The sequence below is a fragment of the Plectropomus leopardus genome, chromosome 20 (assembly GCF_008729295.1).
Source record: "Plectropomus leopardus isolate mb chromosome 20, YSFRI_Pleo_2.0, whole genome shotgun sequence".
In the NCBI taxonomy this organism is placed as follows: Eukaryota; Metazoa; Chordata; class Actinopteri; order Perciformes; family Serranidae; genus Plectropomus; species Plectropomus leopardus.
In genome coordinates, this window is record NC_056482.1 from 8,401,886 (window position 1) to 8,420,412 (window position 18,527).

General features: G+C 40.6%; 1 protein-coding gene across 1 annotated transcript in view; it reads right to left on the reverse strand.

Moving 5' to 3' along the window:
• col27a1a (collagen, type XXVII, alpha 1a) overlaps nucleotides 1–1,941 on the reverse strand; it is a 91,672-nt gene extending 89,731 nt beyond the window's left edge. The window contains exon 1 of the mRNA XM_042509286.1: nucleotides 1,567–1,941. Coding sequence (XP_042365220.1) covers nucleotides 1,567–1,619 — 53 coding nt within the window. The 5' untranslated portion in view covers nucleotides 1,620–1,941. The remainder of the gene's footprint in view (nucleotides 1–1,566) is intronic.
• Between the last annotated feature and the right edge of the window lie 16,586 nt (nucleotides 1,942–18,527).

Below are 18,527 nucleotides of genomic sequence, written 5' to 3' on the forward strand. Positions count from 1 at the left end.
TGACTCACTGTGATATTGCTCTGCCTGGAAATAGTGTCTACTGAAACTACAAGTAAGAGCAAGACCAAAAAAAAGGTGTTTGTGTGTATAGGTGTATCATAAAAATGAAAGTCTCTAGTTGTTTTTCCACTGTAAATAAAAGTCAAAATATACCAATACTATGCACAAAACCCCATTTATGCATAAAGCCAGGAGTGAGGCATAAAGGGCGACACCATGTGGACATGTTGATGCTCCATGCAGCTGACACCTCGCAGGTAGATGCGCAGTCATGCACATCTTACATGAATAATGTGGTTGTACCACTGTTAAAACGGTCTCTTAATGGCTGCACAGACATTTTACGAGGTTTCTTAATTCATGATTTCCTGCAAAACATCCAATCAGGTGTGATAAATAGAAATTTGATCAACTTGTCTTCATGAAACACAACTGTGGATTAAATCTCCGCACATTCCTGCTCCCTAAATGACTGCATCCTCACTACCTCGCCACGGATCCCGCCACTAACCCAATTGCGCAACAAAACCAAATATTGCATTGCATGCATAAATGAATGAATGCACAAATTTGGTGACTTTCTTTGGCTGCTTGCCTAAAAAAAAGTCAACACTGTCGCCGCAAATCAAAACCAAATATTTTGCCCCATACATTATAAGTGCGTACACACATGCGTAAAACATCTGCATTTTATGTCTCGTTGTTGTAAAACTCATGTCAGTTGCAGATGTTTTCTTACATAAATAAATGAGTGGACGTTGTCGGGTAAAGCTGATGTCATAGTTTTGGCTAATTAGCCGTAAAAGTGTTTTCTTTGAGGCTGGGTATCTAGTCCACCCTTATAAAATCTTTTAATTGCTCTGCGTAAAAGCGCCTGTGGACACTGAATGCGTAAAACGGAAAACATGGAAAGCATCCTATCTAGCAAACCCTCCATGGATGCTGATGGACTTCTCATGAAACTTTATGGGTCTAAATAATTGCCTGTTGTGTTTGCGAGTGAGGCAAAAACTATATGGCAAAGTTTCCGATCATATCTTGTCTGTATGTCCAGTTTAATAAACACAAAAACAATACGAAATTTAGGGGAAAATGTGTTGTTTTACCCGTTTTATGCTTATTTTGAAGTCATTTTCTGTCTATGCAGTAATTTTGCGTTTTATTTTGTTGTTTTGTGTCTTTTTGTGGTAATTTAGTGTCTCTATGGTTGTTTTGATCCCTTTTGTGTTCATTTTGCGTCATTTTGTATCATAGAAAATATAAAAAATGGAAATTGAAATTGAAAAAACAAACATATGGATAAATTAACGAATTCTGGCAAAGTTATGGTAAATGTTAAAACAACTGACGCTACAAACAGACCTCATGCAAAGCCTCAACAGTCCCCAGTGGACACCAGTCCTGCATGGTGAGCTGGACCACAGCCAGCCGGCACTTCACAGGTACGCACATGGAGGAAAGCAGCTCCTTCAATTGTAACTCGCCACTGATCACCTCAGATCTGTCCGACATCCTCTCATCAGAGCACACACACACTATTACAAATTAAAAATAAATGGTACTTACTTTGTGTCTAGATGAGAGGTTCTGCAATCTCTCCTTCGGGTGCCTAAATTCATTTGTATTCATTTGTCCTGGCAGTCAAAAACCTGACGGTTAATCACAGCGTGACTCCTTTGCAAGGGGGGCGGAAGACACCAGTCGCCGTTTTACACATTTGACAAGCTTGAGATGAAGTTCCAGAGGGAAAAACTCATGTTGATTTGCCTGTCAAGCCCGACATAAATTCCTCCTGGCAGCAGGCTGGTTTGACAGAGAGTTTTCCTGTGCGATTGTCTGTCGATATTCCCCTGTGTTTCATTCATTTATGCCGATCCAGATTGAGGGACGCGCAGCCGGAGAGAAAGCTGGGTTCTTTTTGGAGGGGGGTTACGGAGTCAGGAGCGTTGGACTCATCCCTTTCCTTTTTAAATAGGCTTTCTGTGGGTAAAGCGATGGCAAATGCACCGCGCGGCCAGGTGTCAAGTTACAAACCCAGCGGTTGCATCGAGCAACTACACGCCTTCTCCAGGGGGTGGCCACATGGATCCTACCCAAAGCCTCATGCACCGGTAAACATATGAATGAACCACGGTGACACACGGTGGGCAGCGCTGCACACACTCAAACTGCCAAATAGGGACGCCCACAGCTCCTTCAGAAACTCGCCACCTTATTATCCCTCCATGTGTGGAACAATTTGGGTTATTGCAAATCATTATGATGGCTTCCAGTCATCCAAGCCAATTCTTTGGAAGAGGCATGGCTTGTTATTTGTTACCAGCAAAGGAGATCTGTATTACTGCACTGTGCACTTTGCAAATGTGTCCCATCTTCTTGAAATATGAAAAGCAACGCAAACATGGGCAGATAATGAGAAAATGGGTCCCTGGGCAAATGTGAAAGGCCCCACCACTTGTACTACACAGGATCCAGAAACAGACTTTGTGGTGGTTTTGCCTCTTTTTGTTTTATATTCATTTTGTGTTTCTTTGTGGTTGTTTTGCCCCTCTTTCTACCTATTTTGTCTTTGGGGTCATTATTTCTCCATTTTTTGTGTGTGTGTTTTTTTTTTGCAGTACTTTTGGTTGATTTCCTCCCTTTTGTAGTCATTTTGTTTCTCTTTGTAGTCAATTTGTCTCCTTTTGGTTCTTTTGGTCCTTTTTGTAGCTATTTTGTGTCTCTGAGGTAATTTTTTGTTACGTTGAGGTAATTTTGTGTCTTTTTTTGTCATTTCGTGTGTCTTCATTGTCATTTTATGTGTGTTTGTGGTTGTTTCACCCGTTTTGGAGTCATTTTGTGTCTTTGTAGTCCCTTTGTGTCTTTTTTTGAGGTTGTTTTGTGTCTCTTTGTAGTTGTTCGCCCCCTTTTTTTATTTTTTTTCCATTTGAGGTTTCTATGTATTAATTTCCTTTTTCTTTGTGGTTGCTTTGTAGCCTTTTGTAATAGTTTTTTTTAAATCTGTTTTAATCTTTTTGTAGTTAATTTGTGTATCTATAGGGTAATTTTGTGTCTTTTCAGTTCCTTTGCATCTGTTTATGGTAATTTTAAGTCTGTTCCTGGTCAGTACATGTCTCTTTGAGTGGCATTTTGCAGGTGAAGGCCTGGGGGGCCCTAACACTTTGGACCCCTGGGCCTGTGCCCTGTAGGCCTTTTTGGTAATCCATCCATGACTGCAAAGCACACTCACAATGATGTTTAAGATCTTAGTCACTGTAATTTTCTGGAAAGATCTCTCTCTTATTTTGTTACACACACACACACACAAAGATAAACATATCATAATGCGGTTTGAACACTGTGCAAAGTCTTGGGCCAGGTTGTTTTGCAAAATTTCCCCATGTGAGACATCAGCATTGTCATAAGTCTTGTGCATTGTGTCAGAGAAGTGTTAATGGAGAAGGAGCAGCACCTGGATCAGCTCCCATTACCTTAAGAGGGGTCATGGCCTGCTGCAGGATAAGGCCTACCAAAGCCCCCCACACAGCCACAAGAGCCAATAATTACTACCCGGCATCTGTTTGAGATGCTTCATGAACAGCCAGCTTAACAAGGTGATAAGACATTAAGTGTTCCTTAAAAATGTGGGAAAAGGAGTTTACATAAGAACTTTTTTAAAAATGATTTTATGTGGATCTCAAGAAAGCAGCTCACAGGAAGGTCTGTGGGTTATCCAGAGTGGCAGGAACTTAGTTTTTCCAGAGAGCTGTTGAATTTGAAAAGTGTAATTTTTCATGCTGTGAGCACCACAAACAAATTTCCATTCACCTTTATCATTAGGGTGGAAGCAAAAATCTCAAAACATGAACAAGTAAAACCAAAACTATGTGCATGGCCAGATGATGCTGGGTGTAAATGAGTAAAAGTGTGTCCTTTTCTTTTCTTTCTTTTTTTGTAATTTTGGTGAACAGAACCTTTAATCGACAGGGCAAATGAACAAACAGTACTAACAGCTCCCACATCATCTAAACTAATTACCTTTCTGAGAAAAACACACCTGCTTAGACCTCAGCCCATCGTCTCATTTCTAAATAAGGACTTATAATTTAATAGAAATCCTGTTTTTATTGCAATTAAATCAATTTGAAGTAAAGGTGTGTGTGATCCTTAATATAAGACGATCTTATCAGTTTAAACTCACTAAATCTGAATGAATGTAGCCAAACACTTAATAAATTTGTATTACAGTAAATTGTCGTGATGAATGCTGCACACAGCAACATCGGTGGACAAACAACTAGCTGAGAAAGCTACAGAATAAGTGACTTGGCTCCATTAGCGCTCAGTCTTTGAGCTGACTGGCCAGAGGCCTTAAGCCCTGAAAGGTCGCCTTGACTGACACAATGTCAGGGCGGGGCCGACTGCGTGTGTCAGCTATGGATCTCTGTGCAGGCCGCTGGTAAGCGTTGCCTCAGGGGCGGGTGCTAATGGACGCAAGTCATTAACATCCTCTTTACAGTCCCCTTCACACACTCTGTCCCTTGTGTGTCAGCGCTGGGTGCCACCCGACCCTCCCATATACTTCCAATGAGCCACAGCGACTCTGCCCCCTTCGTCCAAATTACAAACTCTGCGCTTGCTAGCGCGCTCACTGCCACCCCTTAAAGCTGCTTAATTATGGTCATTGGCACCAAGTCTGAAAGCTCCCTTTATCCCCCCCACGCTCCAGAAATAGGCCCTGCTGAAGCACACAGGCAGCCCAGATCAAACGCTCCCCATAGGGAAGGGGTCATTACTGGTGCGCAGGGCGGACACAGCCCAATGGGTGCTGAGCCACGCCTTGAGCCCAAATTGCAGCCTGGGCCTCGTGAGGACACAAGACTGTTCTTTGATGCACGGCAAGAGTAACAGCAACACAGGCTGTTTGGATATCAGTGTTTACAGTGAGCTGTGTACTGTACATACATACAAACAGCCAATACAGTGTTTTGCAGGCTAAAAGCAAAAAACACTGGGTGCTGGGCTTGGTTGGGTGTTCACATGTTTCTTATGGTTTATATTTATCTGGGTGTATTTTTTAAAGTTGTTTCCAGGTGACAAAGAAGTGAAAATGACTGTAATTTTGCAAATGTTTTTTTTTTCTAAAACTTATTGTTTGTGCACTTTTTTTTTCAATTTAAAACACCCTAAAAAAGCAAGCAGCACTGTTTTCAGAGCACGTGTGGACATAAAATATCCTCATGTCACCCAACAAATAAATAGGTAGTAAAGACAGTCACCTCTGTGTAGGTGTGTTTTCACGCTGGGCAGTGGCAGAGGTTACGGAGGTGGTGGCGGTGAACCAGACAGTGCTGTCTCTCTCAGCTCCGCTGCACACAAGCAGACTGTTCATACCAGGAATGTGTGCCGAGTGGGTGAATGCACATGTGCATGTGTGTGTGTGTGTGTGTGTGTGTGTGTGTATGTGGAGCGTCTCTGCGGTTTGTGTTTTTCCTTTACAGGTGGTTGTGTCCACTTGTTTGTGTTCCTGGTTCTGTCTCCTTCCTGTGCATAGGGACGGTTTGGTGATGCACTAGGAGGTGGAAAGTGGTCAAACAAGCTGCTGTCTGCCAGGATGTGTGTTATGCTCAGTTCCATGTCCTTGTCTTTCTATTTTCATTCCTTTTTGTCTTTCCTCTTTTATCTATCACACCCTACTCTATGCCGACACCCTTATCTTCTTTCGTTTTTGTATTTTTGTCTGCAAATATTCTCCCTGTTTCCTTTAGCTCTCCCCTCTCTCTCTTTCTCTCTGTCATTCCTTCACCACAAGCATTTCCAGTGCTGGCACACCAGAGTAGACAGCCACCCCGAAAGCAGTGCCACAACCATAATGAGCATGTTGAGTTCTCATAATAACACCAGAATAACCTGCTGGGGGAGACAAGCTCTTTTGGGGGCAGGCTCACAGACCTGGCTACCCTGAATTCAAAGTGTCAACACCACACAGACCCATGCTTGTTGAAGTGTGAAATATGGAGTCGTGTTTCTGCACATGTTCTGTTTTTAGATTGATTTCTGCAGTGTTTGCTATTTTCTTGCTGTATTTTTGTGTTCAGGGCTGAGGTGTATTTGTAAGGTGCTAAAATGATGCATGTTTACTGTAATCGTAACACAGTGCCTTTCACACCTGTGTTTGGGGATTGTTCTAAAATTATTAGGAGGAAGGGACGGAGGTAATGTGCTTTTTGTGTTCGCTAAAGGGAGGGTAGTCTAATTTATATGGGAGAGTCAGAAAGTGGTTGAACCTTCTCTCTCCACAGAGCACGTTATTTTTTTTTACCACCCTTCAGCAGCTTCCACCTTCACTTTATTCTTTATCTGAATAGAAAGCAGAAATAAAGCAAGTTAAAATGTGTTTTTGTTTTTTTATGTGTCTTATATAATGACAGTCACAGCTCTAGGTTCAAAAATAAAGAATGGCTGGAATATCTGGTAAAACGGATATATCATATTTTTAAAATATAATTTTTACTCCATAATTTAACTTTCTAATTTAATCTCCATTGTGCAGTTTGTTTGCTATGTAAAAAAAGGTTATTAATTACTACATTTTTAGATTTAAATTGGAGAATACCATCTTGTATTTGGCTACAAGGGTGTTTGTTTTTTTTACACTGGAGGGCAGCAGAAACAAGTTTGCACACAATATTAACATATTATCACCGACTTTTTGCAAATAGTTGCCTATTTACACATCCAGCAGTTTCAGAGCAACACTATGACTCATTTGAGGTCATGTTTTTGTTTGGCCACCTGGTGAATGTCAAATATTCACTCTCTTCTGTTTTTGGTGTCCACAAAATCCTGAAGGAAATATCTGTCTCTTTAGCTGCTAAATGCTCCACTATGTTCCCTCGTCGCTAACTGTGTCCGTCTGATGCTGAGCAGGTAGTGTACAGGTAGTTTTTAGAGCTCTTTCAGAGAAAATACCTGCCTGCTGTGGCCAAAAACAACACTATGACAGCAGTGACAGTGAACCAAAATAAGTAAAGTTGCAGGTTGGACGATCAAGCAATGAGCAGAGCTCTGTAAAGTTGAGAGGAGCTGCAGATTTAGGTGATAATTCTCTGTAAGTTCATCACTGTCAGCAAGCTGTTTCACATTGTCATTTGATAAATTGCTACTGATCAAAAAAAACATCATACTCACTTTAAAGCAATACTTCACCTCCCAAACGACCATATGTATATTAACTACTCACCCCATGTTACACTGAATTCATGAGGAAAACGTTGCCTTTGGGTAATGAAGAATACAAACGCAGAGGAAATTATTGAGGAATTTAAGTCACAGGGGTCCACGTTTAACAAGAGCAAAACTTTATCAAAACAAACTCTCACACAACAATATATAAGTCTACATATATATAATACAAGTCTCATTTATCCAGTCATATTCTCAATACTACCCAAACAAACATTCCCTTCTGAAAGGGACCTGAGCTAAAAGTGAAACTTATTTATGCTCTCTTCAAAGCTAGACATTGTCAAAAATGCGTATTTTACCCTGATGAACATGGAGGCTGCTGGTCTACCACCACCTCGATCACTTAGTTTGTTTGTTATTGTGTGAGTTTGGTGTTTTAAATGGTTTGTTCAGATTCAGCAAAATCACACATAAACACAAACAAACTTTCTGATCGAGGGAGCGTAACCGAGGGAGAGAACCATAATGTTCAGCCACCCCCACCTCCCCACCCTGATCATTTCCATACAGTCCCCTATACTTTCCAGTTTGGAAAGACTCTGCGCAGGTAGCTAGGCTGCAGGAGAAATATTCTGCGACATGTTAAAAGTGAAGCAGAAGAGTCCCGCGCTGTGTTGCTTTTGCCTCTTTTCATTCCTGACACATTTTTTGGCAGTCAGAGAGAATATTGACACAGGACCAACTTGGCACCATCAGAAAGGCGCAACACACTAGGAAGTTAGTCCACACCTGTGTGAGTATATAGAAGATGTACTGTATATACATACTGTAAGTGTGTGCACAGGTATGCAGGGTCTTAGATGTGAGAGGGAGAAATTGGCTGGATTGGGTGCTGTGAAATTCCACCTTCCAAGCTCCTCCCTCCATAAACAGTGGAGCCTGACAGCATGTACAGTTGGAGAAACCTCTTTTTTTTTAAATTCCAGGCAAGTTTTTCATTCAAATCACAGTATAATGAAATCCCACCTGAGAGTGCAATTCACATCCTGATTAAATCCAAATTCAATTTCCGACTCACTGCTTATCATGTGTCAAACAGAGCCATAATTCATTCTTATTCTGGACACAAGGCTCTGTATTGAATTTGGATTGGGCCACCAGAGACCTGGGTAGCCTAAGTGGAAACAGCAGCGCCTAGTGAAACCTGCTCTCTCTGGCATAAAATCAGTGTCCAGATTCCAATGATGCCCTCTGTAAAAGGACTTCATTATGCTCTCAGAATATGGACTAGACAAATATTTGGCTTGGTCATTATGATGCTGTATCCACTCCCCACATGGAACCAGGTCCTACACCAGACTCAGTGTTTCTGCATCCCAGAGATGGCTCACCCTACCCCCCGTCAGCCGCTCTGTCTGCTTCCTGACACGAGCCAAACGGGAAGAAATACAATATGCACTTTCCGCATTGCTGAAGTGTTAAAAGAATAGAGACTGCCATCAGAGAATCACAGAGCATTAGGAGTTTGATATCTATGTTTTTGATAATCAGAGGAGAACTGTATTGAACACTAGGGGGGCATTTTGAGGAAGAGCCCCCCTCAATTTTTTTAATTTACCTGTTATGCCATCATTCTGACATAATTCAGAAGTGGTCAGGAAGTGTCACTCCTTAAGACCCCCAGATCCCTCCAAACAGATGGTCTTTCACTCAGATTTCTCCACTACTGCTGTACTCCCCTCTCCACCTTCACTCCCACCTTCCTGCCTACACACACACACACGTACCCACACACGTACCCACACACACACACACACACACACACACAAAAACACACACACTACTGTCCCAGATTCCTCCGATGACCAGCTAGAGAGCCATCTTTTTTCCTACCTACAGTAAACTGTTTCCCCTTCATAGGAGGGGACATTTTGACATACATTTTGATGTAGTCTCCATAGGTCGGCTGCAGATTTTAAAGGAATATTTCTGCATTATTTAGCGCCAAAAAAATGTCTGTACTCTCAAAACCAACAACTATTCATGCCCACTTCATGCAACAACTGGCCAGGTGTGTGGAGGTGTCTATGGTCTAAACCACTGACTGTACAAATAATGCATGTGTGTAGACTGACGTCACCCATTGGTTTGTTGAAAGCCATTCTGAAGCCTCAAGTTTGGCACTTTGGCCGTCGCCATCGTGCGAGAGGGTGGAGCTGTGAAGGACCAAGGGGAGGATTTGACTTATAGACTGCGGTGACGCCTTACAGACAGCCTGTCACTCAAGTGGACCCACCCTGAAATATAAATAACTTTAAGCCTTAATAAAATGTAGATCGATTCATCGAGATACAAAAAAATTCACCTCATGTACAGTTGTCATGAATACTAACATTAGCTAAAGAGACCATTTTGTACCAGGCAGTAAACATGTTTATTTTTGCTGTAAAGTTGCTCTCTTTGACATGGGGTCTATGGGAACAACTTACTCTGATTTGGAGCCAGCCTCAAGTGGTCATGAAAGGAACTGCAGTTTTTGGCACTTCTGCATTGGCTTCATTTTTCAGCCTCAGAGATTGCCACTTAGTCTGAACTTCTCTTTCTTCCCTAATTTTCCATTCTTTGTACAACATTTTTTTTGTATGTACAAATGAGTGAGTGAGAGATGCTATATCAAAGGCAAATGGACTTTCTTGAGTTTCTTGAGGACGTTTCACCTTATCTACATTTTAAAATTTGTTTTTATCACCGTGTCTCACATGCTTTGTGGTAGCCGGCTTTTATTCTGCCTCTGAGAGTGGCCACTCAAAATAGTGCTAAAAACTTTCAAAGTGGCTCAACAACACTTTGTACAAACTATTTTTTGAGGCATATGAGTGATATGAGAGTGGTATCAGTCTTCTCATCATCAAGAACTTTCCCTTAAATGACAGTGACCAACTGAACTTTTTTTAAAACATCAAACCACATTTTTTCCAGAACTGAGCACAAGGATTGGAGACCGGGTTGGTCGGAGTGGCTTTGGCCCAGGAGGTAAAACAGGTTGTCCACTAATTGCAGGATCAGCGGTTTGATCTGTGGCTCCCTCAGTCCACATATCGAAGTATCCTTGGGCAAGATACTAAACCCCAGATTCTAAGTGCTTGTAAATGTTTAACTGATAAACAGGTGGCATCTTGTATGATAACATCGTCCACCAGTGTGTAAATGTAAATTTGGCATACAGTGGAAAGTGCTTTGAGTGATTATAAAGCTGCTATATAAATGAAGTCCATTAATGCCAACCCACTTACCACAAAAATGTTGGCACTGCATGTTTCTGCAGACCACATATATGTTAGACTTGTTCATTTCATTGTATGATAAAACTTAATGTTTCAATTTTCAACTTTATGTTGTGACAACTCTGTGGTTAGCGTGCGGTTAGGTTGAGGGACAAAAAACACTTTGTTAGGGTTAGTAAAGATCATATTTTGGCTAAAAATACCGTGGTCGCAACAAACATAGCTGAACATATCCCCAGCTCCAGCTTTTGTTGGTCTTGAACAATGGTCTGGTGCTGTCTGCGGCTGCTCCATCTCGCCTGTCTTGTCTAACGCTAACCACCATGCCCTCCTCCTCCTTATGAACTTAGCTCATAAACATGTAATACAGAGTAAGTCATATGTATGAAACATACAAATATAATATCTGTGGATTTCAAAAACTTACGATGCCAACATTTTATTCTGGTGACTGGGCTGTTATGTAATGCAGGTAAAAAGTGCTTGTGTGCATACTACAAATATGCACTGTTGGTGTGTGTTTGCGTGCGACCACATTGTACACAAAATGTGTGTATGTGTGTGAGAATAGTTGCCGTTAACTGTCCTGTAAAGCAAAACTGTTCCAGGCCAGTGGCTGTGCCTGGGAATCACTTTCAGATGGTTCTGATAATGGGATATTATCTGACTCATTGTGGCCGCAGTGACTGCAGGAAATTGGAGAATTTTCCTATGGACACGAGTCATGGGGCCATATGACCCCGTGTCCTGTCCACAACAGTGAGATAACTTCCTCCTCCGGACAGTGACACAAGTCATAGCTATTAGTATGGCCGACCTGAATGTTTCTTCTTATTGAAGTGACCCTAACTTGGAGCCCAAAGTCCTTACACAGCAAAAAGTGGCTTACTGTACCGCTCTCAGCCTTAGGCGAAGGGCTTTCTATTAACGACATCTCCAGCATATCTCATAGGTTTACAGATAAGAAGACTACATTTTCTCAAATCTGCTATTGAAAAAAGTAAATTGGGTTTGTAGCAAAACAGGCCCTGTGGCAAGCCTTCCTTGTTCACTCCCATTAAATGCATTTATTTCTAAATCTATCAGCTTGGCCTCCATTTATCAAAACCTCTTTAGAGAAAGAAAGAGATTGAACAGATTTAAGATCCATCCATTTAAATTCAAGTCTCCCAGCGGGGAGGTCATGAGGCTATAACGTGCTGCAGAGCTGTCCCAGGTGAGTGGAAAGGCTTATTTGACCAGATGTCCTTGTGCTTAGCTTGGTTGCATCCAGCGGAGCACGTAGGCCAAGGCCCATGCAGGAGAATGGCAGAGCTTTGACTTTTCTGCCAGTCCTTCACCCCCTCTTCCCTGCTCTTTCATTCCTAATGCTGGTTCTCTTTTACTATTTCTGTGACCCTACCTCCACCTCCTGCCTCTCATATGCCACGGGAGGAATCCAAGTTTGGAGGGGAGAGAGGAAGAGCTGATCCTTTCTTTAAGTCCACCAAAACTCACGCTGCAAAAGCCCTCAGGGCTATATAATAAACATTTCATTTCCTCTGGCAAGCAATAGGAAGGCTTATATCATGTAAAAGAGCAGAAATAGCGACTGAAAAATGCTTGTCATTCTGAGTTTCTCAGGCCAGGTTCATTCCTCCGGTTGAAGGGTTGGATCACTGCATGAAGAGGCTTTTCATTCTGAAGGACATTTGGTTATCTTATTGCAGAGGGATAGACATGCTTTATTCTGAACAGAGTAAATATAAAAGTACATGTTTTATTCAAAGATACAGGTCCAAATGAATCACATGAGGAATGTGATTGATGACAGATGAAAAATAGCCTCCTGGCATATTCTGGTATTTTCATACCTTGTGTATTTTTTTAATTTGCACTGTCCCATCTTAAATTATGTATTTAGGTATGATCTAAAATAAAATATCCTTCCTGACAGGGTCTGTTAGGACAGACAACTGCACAGTGTTGGTTACAGAATGTAGTACCCAATTAAAAGCAATAAAAAGTTCATGCCTTTTCCCCTCAGACTTTTTTTGTTACAACTCATACAATTTCATGTGTGATATTAAACAAATAAGCAGCAGCCCACGAATGATCTCTTCAGGTTACATAATTAATGTAAAATTACATAATTAATGTAAAGTTATGCAGGTTAAGTTTAGGAAAAGAAACATGGTTGTGCACAATGTATCCTCACAAAATGTATTGTATCCTACAAAAATGGTAAGCTGATATGATATCCTGCAAATTAGCGCCCCAGACATAGTGTTATGTCCTTAACATAAAGTTATGTAATTAATATTAAGTTACTCTGGTTAGGTTTAAGAAAAGAAAAATGATGAGGATGTATATTAAAACGACTCAAAGTTCAACCTGTGAAGTTCAAATGGTTCCGATTACCGGTCTTATGGGGAAAGTCCTGTGTTCTGTGACCCATCCACTGCCCAACCTACCTCCTTATGTACCTTATGTAGATCCCTTATGTAGATCCCTTTCTTCTGTACTCTCGTCAGCGCATTGGTGATGTGATCGGAGCCTTCCAAAATACGTGGGTTATAATTAACTTACTGTTTCATCATTTTGTGGGATGTGTGTGAATTTTGGTACATTGTTTTTTGTAGAAAAAGCTACCAACAGTGCATGAGAACAATCTGTTGGTCCTAATAAAGGTACGCAGGTTAGCTTTAGACAAGAAAAGTTACGCAGGTAAGGTTTATGAAACAGAACCATGGTTGGGCGTGATAAAGTTACAGAGGTTATGTTTAGGTAAGGAAAATAATTGATAATGGATTGGTATATGTAAAGAAATTGTGACAACGTACCTCAAAATATCTCAAAGTTATCTTGTTTTAATATGGTCCCGAACACTGGTCTCCTGGGGGAAAGTCCTGTGTTTGTTTGACCGATCTGCCTTCTTAAGCAAACTTTAAGCAAACAGTATTTTTGTAATTATACCTGTTAACAGTGTATGAAAACAACCTACACTGCTCCAGTCATATATTTTGTTTAATTACTGTCAATTACATTTAGACATAAACTTTTCTTGAGGAACTTTAATTGTTTTATGTAATACTCCACACAACTTGAACATTCACCTTTTGACATTCGTCCTTAACAGCTGTTTCAAAAGACCTTATACAAATCTTTTAACTATTATTAAATATTATTACAGAGTTTGGTTGACAGATGGGATATTTTTTGGACACTGGAAGTTTTTTGAAAACTGTACTTCTGTGCAAAGAAGCCAAGCCACACATCCCATAGTGGTGGGAATAAAGACCACATTGATTTTTGAACCTATCCTTTAAGAAAAAGTCTTTGGAGCACTTTGAAGTACTTGGTGAGAGAAACCTTGCTCTGCACTTTTTCCCATTCATCTTCCATCATCTTGACACTATGATCTTCCCTCCTTCGTGTACTTCAAAAAATATTAAGAAAACCACCCCATCCCATAAACATGCCTCAGGATGAACTTAATGGCCCTGAACTGTAACTTTAGAGTATATATAAAAAACACAATGTATATTTCCCATCAAAATCAAAGCTACTGTATGAGAACAGCAGAAATTGAATCAAAAGCCAGAAAAACATGGGAAAAGTAGAACAAAGCCTCTTTGTCACCTATAGTGATTTTTCATTCCGGCGAAAAAGATACTTGCTTGCAGCTCTGTGACAATCTGGTATTTTCTTGACTTTCAAATGTTCATTTGGCAACCTTTGCCTGCTCATTAAGTAGTTTTGTGCCCTTTGAAGTGGGCATGGCGTGGGAGTGGGTGGTGCATCTCAGTGGGATCTCCAAGTAAATGCGGCAGTCCAAGGTGAGACGTCAGCATGGTGGAAAATGGGTTTAACGCTGGAAACTATATGTGGATCTTTAGCCAATTATTTAATAGTTCTTTAATAATGCAGATATTTGCAGTGGGTCCTATATAAATGCTCTGCCCCCTCTTTGGCTAGACTAACACAGGAACCCTTCACACTTTTCTACTCTTAGTGCCAGACTGTCAATTATTCTAACAGATTGTTACACCCAGCACACATTACCATATGCACCCTAGCCAAAATAAATACTAGTAATGATAATACTTAGGTTTCCTGCATTTACCTACAGTGTATTTAGGTATGAAACACAGCCATCTTCCATGCTGCTGCTAAACCATTGCGCAGTATGTGGGATGGCTGGAGGATCAGAGGAATATGATGTTTCCATCAGGCTGTATGCTTATTTTCCTCTGGACAAATAAGTACCCATTACTGCTCTCAACCCTTAATTCTTTTAGTTTCTAATCTGAGAGCTGCACCTTGCCTTCAGCTGCTTTCTGCTCTCATTTTAAAAGTCTGATTGGTGAAATACGTAATCTCCATGTGTCTGGATTACCTCATCTTTTTAGCCACAGTAACAGCGTGGCTCTAGGGATGGCAATGTAAGTCTGTCGGTAGATCCATCACTGAAATATCTCAACAACTACTGGACTGCTATGAACGTTTGTACAAACATCCTTGGTCCCTAGAGAATGTTCACTACAAACGTTAGTCATCTTTTGACTATTCCTGCAATGCTAACAGCAGGTTAATATTTGTGGTTCAGAGTGAATTCTTTTGGCAGCTATTTGAGAAATAAAATGTGATTTAGATATTCAAGTCCCAAGAGGATGAATACCAATGACACTGAAGACTTTGAAGACTTTCTTTAGTGGCACCAGTGGGTCAAAGTTTTCTTCGATTCAGTGAGATGACAGTGTTGACATCTATGAGATCAACTGACTCAACATTTGTGACCCATACTCGGTTCTGAAATTAATTATCTTCAAGGCTGTGGTGAACCCTTGACCTTTTCTCTGTTGCCACCAATAAGGGGAATTCCTTGGATCAGAGTAAAATGTTCAAAGAGCTGTATGGATTTCCATGACATTTGATCATAGACTGCATTTAAAGATCACTGATGCGTGATGTCATCTGGAGCCACTGCCTTTTCATAGTATCAAATAACATGAAAACCAAACTTACCCTAACTACAACTTGTCCAAAAAACGAACACTAGAACATACATAAGCACGAAAAGCATTACATTAAATGACAGAAACCGTCATTTTTTTGGAGCTGTCATGTCTTTCATTTTTACTGTACAGTCTATACATTTGGTATAGGCACATATTCCCTCTAAGATGCATCCTACTGACATTGGTGACCTCCTGACTTTTGATCTTGTGCGTTCATCAAGTCAGATATCCAAACATTGCTCAGTGCCGATGAACAAATTTTAGCATGCTAAAATGCTAAACTAAGATGGTGAACCTTATAAAGGCGCTGCTAAAATGTTAGGATTATGAGCATGCTGATGTTAGCATTGATCTTGCTTGGCTGTTAACTCCTTTGCATGGCCTCGGAAGATAGCGTACTACATTCATGCTAAGTATGGCTAAAATTTAGAATGTAGTGTGTTCACACTGCATAGTATATGGATTTGGTGTGTATCAGAAATGCCTGGATGTGTAGCCTACTGCATGAGCAAGCTTTTCAATGAGATGTGAGCTAATTGGAAATACTCAACTGTCCCACAATGCACTGTGTCTCTTTTGGCTGCGCGACGGCTAGCAACAGCAGAAACTGTAAGCTATTAACAAATCACTTTGCTGAGTTTTCTTTTTTTTTTCAGACAAGAAAGTGTCCAAATAACACCTGTTTGGAAATTTGCCTCAACTTTTCCAGGGTTGTGCGAGCCGCTGGCTGGGTCAGACAAGCTGTCATGTATGTGATACCATCATGTGATGCATGTGATAATTCAGAGTAAACAGTCTGTTGGTAATAGCATAAGCTACTAAATTGTTCATTTAGTAAGCAGTACACAGTACATACACAGTGAGTATGTTGTGGGCAGTACGTATGCAATTATGACCACAGACTTGGTCTTATTATAGCACTGTTTCTGAGAACATACAGTACCTTCCTGGAAAACGAGAAACAGTTAGCGTGTTTCTCTTGTCTTTTTTTAAAGAGTCATCATTCCTTGATCCTAAAACCCTTTTTGGTGATAAAATAAGAGTATATTTTCATGGAGCCAGTGGAATGCATGGAGGCATGTTCCTGTGAGAGCATATAAATGATAATGATACAGCCGGATACGACCTTTAGGGTGCAGAGGCTCTGTGAGAACGGAGGGAGAATTGCTGGGCGTGGATGGCAAGCCCAGCTTGATGCGCCCACAAAGACATCTGTGAAAAGGACTGAGGGCTATTGGATTGAAGGATGACAAAATATTTTAGCTGATTGAAAGCACCACAATTGCACTAATTTGTAGAGGATGTTTTTCAGCTATTTTTGTCATTTCAAAAACACCTATACCAAATGCTTTGACATCCCATGTCTGATAACCAAATACGTGATGTCAGAAGTCAGATCACTTTAATTCCAGCTGAAATTATTGTGACGTTAAAGACACAAAGACTGTTTGTCTACGCTTGCAGTGGTCAAATTAAATCAGCATTATTTCCTTCCTGTAAAACATTGTCGAATGGTTTTATGGCTCAATAAGTGTTAGAATCTGGAAATGATCATTTTAAAAACTCAGCATTAAAACAGATGCAAGCTTCGAGGCGAGTAATACATCATCAAAATATTTAGGAAATAATTACAACACAGTATGAATAAGTGCCTCTCTTGGACAGTGTAAATGAGCTTGTTCCATAACATCACTGTAACTGTAACTGCTTTTATTGCACATTTCCACCGTCTTGCTTCACATTGTCTTCATTGTGCTTTTCAGCTGGTTTCCACTTTCTCATCCAGTGAGTGAAACATGAGAAGATTTATGGTAATGGGCAGGGTTAATCTGAATGAGACTTTTTTTGATGTGTGGTGATGAACCTTGATGCATGTGTGTTAGTGTATAATGCACCAAGACTCAGCTTTTTTGATTTATTTACCTAGTTTTTTATTATCCTACTGTTATATTTTCAGTGGTTGCTGATTTTTTTTGGGACACGGCCCCATTTCCCGGTCCCAAAAACCTCATAAAGCCAGCAATTCAAAACTTTTCCTGCATGCTAAGTTTAACATACTTTTCTATTCTATTTCAGAAGTAGTTTACACACCCTGATTTATAAGATAAAGGGTAAAACTTGCAGCCTGAGAGGAGGAATGTAAAACTGTTTAGTCAGAGTTGTTTATACTGTGGTCAGGTTAAGGTCAAGTTAAACTGACACAAAGCAGGATAGAGCACAAATTACCACAGTAACATACACACACAAGTCATCCCAGTTTCTGCAGAGCAGGCTTTTCTATGAGTCACATATTTGGAAATGAAAATCCAGGATTTCCCTAACTTTCAGCTGAACATGTAAGATTAACTCTGTACTCTTCCTCTCTAGAATATGACCTCCGGTTTTATCTTCAATTTATCAAGTTGACACTCTCGGTTTTCTGTAAAATGTCTTGACAGCTATCGTATGGATTGCCATAAAATCTGGACGAGACATCCACGGCTCCCAGAGGATGTATCCTAATGATATTGTCGATCCCCTGACTTTTCCTCTAGCGCCATTATTAGGTCAACATTTTGAGGCCTGTCAAATACTTTGGTTTAAGGCCCTAATATCTGCAAAATGATGCCATTCCCCATCACCCTCAGGACTTTGTGTTTACTGCTTATTAACAAATGTTAGCCTTCTGCCATCACTATGCGTGCAGGTGCACAATTATGCAGCAAGCTAAACACACTTCCTGGGCTGGCTGGGCGCCTTGTGTGCTCTGTGCTTCCAGAGGTGGAAGTGCCAAAAGCTGCAGTTCTCTGTACATCCACTTGAGACTGGCTTCAAAACGAGTCAATACCCATAATTCCACAAACATGAGTGATGTCATGGTAGCTATGTACATTATTTTTAGGGTCTATGGTGCCATAATGGGAGAAGTAGGCCTCCTTTCCCTGTCTTGATGTAATGGTTATGTTGTCGATTATGTTGATATCAAGAAACAACAACAACAAACAAACACATAACCTCACTGAGATTCCATACACAAGAGAGTCCACAAGAGAGACCAAAGGACCACCAAATAAAATTGTGCAGGATTTATTTGTGC